The sequence below is a fragment of the Anarrhichthys ocellatus genome, unplaced genomic scaffold (assembly GCF_004355925.1).
Source record: "Anarrhichthys ocellatus isolate YVR2014 unplaced genomic scaffold, GSC_Weel_1.0 scaffold6119, whole genome shotgun sequence".
Taxonomy (NCBI): domain Eukaryota; kingdom Metazoa; phylum Chordata; class Actinopteri; order Perciformes; family Anarhichadidae; genus Anarrhichthys; species Anarrhichthys ocellatus.
In genome coordinates this window covers 1-3,077 of record NW_022286093.1, presented here as the reverse complement: position 1 = coordinate 3,077, position 3,077 = coordinate 1, and the positions used below count along the sequence as shown (strand labels likewise).

At 41.6% G+C, this 3,077-nt stretch overlaps 1 protein-coding gene across 2 annotated transcripts; it reads left to right on the top strand.

The window, feature by feature from the left end:
* Positions 1 to 6: 6 nt before the first annotated feature.
* Positions 7 to 3,071, top strand: LOC116380104 (cell surface glycoprotein MUC18-like). 2 transcript variants are annotated; one of them, XM_031842070.1, is made up of 4 exons: positions 7 to 172; positions 617 to 740; positions 1,307 to 1,418; positions 1,559 to 3,071. In XM_031842070.1, exons 1-4 carry the CDS (start codon positions 124 to 126, stop codon positions 1,586 to 1,588), a joined length of 315 nt encoding a protein of 104 aa, XP_031697930.1. In that variant the 5' UTR covers positions 7 to 123; the 3' UTR covers positions 1,589 to 3,071. The 2 variants fall into 2 exon arrangements, with proteins under 2 accessions (XP_031697930.1, XP_031697931.1); XM_031842071.1 differs by having other exon boundaries at positions 1,554 to 3,071.
* Positions 3,072 to 3,077: the final 6 nt, after the last annotated feature.

Sequence of the window (3,077 nt, the reverse complement as noted above, 5' to 3'; positions counted from 1 at the left end):
GTGTGTGTGTGTGTGTGTGTGTGTGTGTGTGTGTGTGTGTGTGTGTGCGGGTGTGTGTGTGTGCACCAGGCCTGCTGCTATGAGTCATTTAATATATCCAGTCACCCGCTGATAATTGTTCTCATGTGGTTTTTCTCAGTCAAAGCTGAAACCCCTATCCCTCCGAAGAAAGGTTTGTATGTTACGCTGCTGGAGACTCTCCCTCACCTCTCCATCTCAAAGGCAAAAAGCTTCCTTCCACCTCTCCACAGCACCTCCCTCTCTCTCAGCTCCCAGCATTCATCAGACCTCCTGATGAACAAAACATCAAAGCATCATTGAGTTGTTCATCTTCACCTCTTCCTGTGCATGTTGTCGTATATAAGCGCACCACTCCTCCTTCACTCCTGAATGACTTCCTTTCTTTAGGTTGCCTAAAGGTCCTCTGTATGATGCTAGTGCTGCACTCTCTTTAGACTCTGTACTGCTATCTACTGTACCTACACACATGCTGCACACACAGCCTGCCTGATGCGATGCTGTATCCGACTGCCCTGCCTCATACCGTCATCTCTTTCATAACCCATTTACAGTGAGTAACCCTGTCGTCGTTGTTGTTGTGCTTCTTCCCCACCAGGGGGCAATGGTTTTATCATCGCAGTCATCATTATCTGCATCCTGCTGCTGGCCATCTTGGGGAGTGTGCTCTACTTCCTCTACAAAAAGGGCAAGATCTGTGGGCGGTCCGGCAAGCAAGACCTGTAAGTACGACAAGAACAGCTTGATTTTGGAGGGGGAAGATGTAAGGTGTTTTAATCCCCTTTTAGATGCAGCATCAAAAATAAATCAAATCTCAAGATGATGGTTTATAAAGTTGGTGCATTCAATTCAATCAGAAAACATGTTTCTTTTATTTCTAAAAACAAATAAGGCATTTAAGATAATATGGTAATATTTAATGAAATTCCTTAACAAAGCTGCTAAAATTAATTGATTAAATGTTAATTTTAATACAATAATTGCATGTAACATTGTAGGAATACCCATGTGTGTAGTAGCACTCGCATGATTAAAGCTGCGGCAATTAATATTTACATCTATTAACAAAGGACAACGTGTTACATGAGAGGTGCACAGATGATTATCACCAACTCTGCAGTTCCTCTCGGCTCCATGGAGCTTTGTAGCATCTTTTAGCTCAATGTTTAAAAGCTCTAAAAACGCACTGTTTACAGCTTGCTGGATCATCATTGTCATGGCTGGATAGAAGAACATTCTGTTGCATTATGCATGTTTCTGACTTTAAGGAGTTCTTTTGGTCTCGCAGCACTAAAGAGAAGTCCAGCAAAGATAACATCGTGGTGGAGATGAAGAGCGACAACACTGAGGAAGCTGTGCTCCTCGGGGTCAACGGGGAAAAGCAACCTCCCAGCCACCAGGTAGATATACACTGTTTAAATGAACGGGTCGTAGCCTAAGATGATGCTGATCTGATTACACCTTTATCATATTTACACACCCTCCACCCCACCTCTCTCCCTCGCCCTCTTTTTTTGTGTTTTTGCCCTCTGGAGTAAAGGGCGGTGCGTACCTGAATGTACAGAAGTGAGGAGGCAACTGCAGACACACCACAACAGCTGCTCCTGTTCTTCCCTCTCAGGCTCAGACCGGCCGATGCCTTCAGTCTTCCACCACAGCCCCTTATCCCAGAGTTATGTCATGGAAAAGTCGCCTGTCAGTCAATATCGTGATGCTGTCGGAGTCTCAAGTTATTCTATGCTGCAGCTTTTGCTTACCGTCTGTTACATCCAGCAACATCTTCTGTTGGAATGAGCTTTAATGAGAAGTAACTTGAGCACTCCATGACGTAACTCTGCGAATAAATCTTCCACCATCGAAACGAGGACTATCCTTCGCCTATGGTTCTTATTACCAAAAGCCTTGTATACTGCTGATTGTCTGTCGAACAATAATTTGAGCACAACATTGACCAGGGACTGTTTTTATACCCGACTACACCTCACCTCAGGCAAAGTAATCACTGAAGAGCAGCCTGAAACAGCTCTTTGTCCAGTGTACATATTATAATCTGTGTATATATTTCTTTATTTAAAAATAACACGATAGAAAAAAAAAAAACAATCAAAAATAAATGACCAGATAGTGTTTTATTTAGTTTGGGTGCTCTTTATGGAGAGCAACAAGTTCTTGTTTTTATTTTTAATAATGTTTTGTCTCTCTGCTTCCTGTTCTGCTTAAGTCTGTACACTGAAATCTTTGGGGGCCCGACGATGCGGCCCCTACATCCAGTTACAGCCACACCAAAGGTTTTCCCTTTAGCTCTGAAAACGAACTCTTTAGGTAGTTTAATCGCACATCAGTCACAGTTGTAGTCGTTTGTTTGTCCACATTGCAGAAGATATTTTTTGCAAGATGGGTGAATAATACTTTCAGCATTTGATATTGAAGGGTTAATATTATTTGTAGTTCTCTTTACTCTACGTTTTCTTTCCTTCAGTCTAGTTTTGATATTTTCTGTGTGTGTTTGAGTGGAAGCGTTGCCAACAGCCAAGTTCAAAAGTTACAGATGCCTTAGAAATGAAATCAAAGCGTGTAGAAGTAATCATTTCTATTGTTAGTTATGTTTCTATTTAATGTTCAGTGCACTGATTTCTGACAGTGGTTTGGTTGAATGTGAAAGTATTTCTGTGGTTATTTTTTAAGAGGAAGGATGAGGGCAGAACAGATTGTTTCTGTGGTGAATATTGTTCACGGCATGAAGTTACCCTCCTCAAAAGGAAAAGACATTATTCTGTGTAATGAATTAACGAATTCATGTTTTGACTGAATGGTGAAATAATCTGTTGGATCCCAGAGAGAGACATAGAATCCCCCTCAGACATGATGACTGACTATAATTTCTGACTACTGAGGAGGGGGGAATGACTGTGACTCCACATATGCAAATGAAGTTTGTAGACAATCAACAATGAATATGCACTGTGCTCACTGCTCAATGATGTGCAGGTATCCTCTATACTCACCCTTCCTACTCTGTTGGTCTGTTTTGTTTAAGAACTACCACTGTTAATTGGTTT

Coding starts and splice junctions, on each gene's coding strand:
- LOC116380104 (XM_031842070.1), top strand. CDS start 124: ATGTGGTTTTTCTCAGTCAAAGCTGAAACCCCTATCCCTCCGAAGAAA. Junction 741..1,306: donor CGGTCCGGCAAGCAAGACCT/GTAAGTACGACA, acceptor TTGGTCTCGCAG/CACTAAAGAGAAGTCCAGCA. Junction 1,419..1,558: donor AGCAACCTCCCAGCCACCAG/GTAGATATACAC, acceptor TCTGGAGTAAAG/GGCGGTGCGTACCTGAATGT.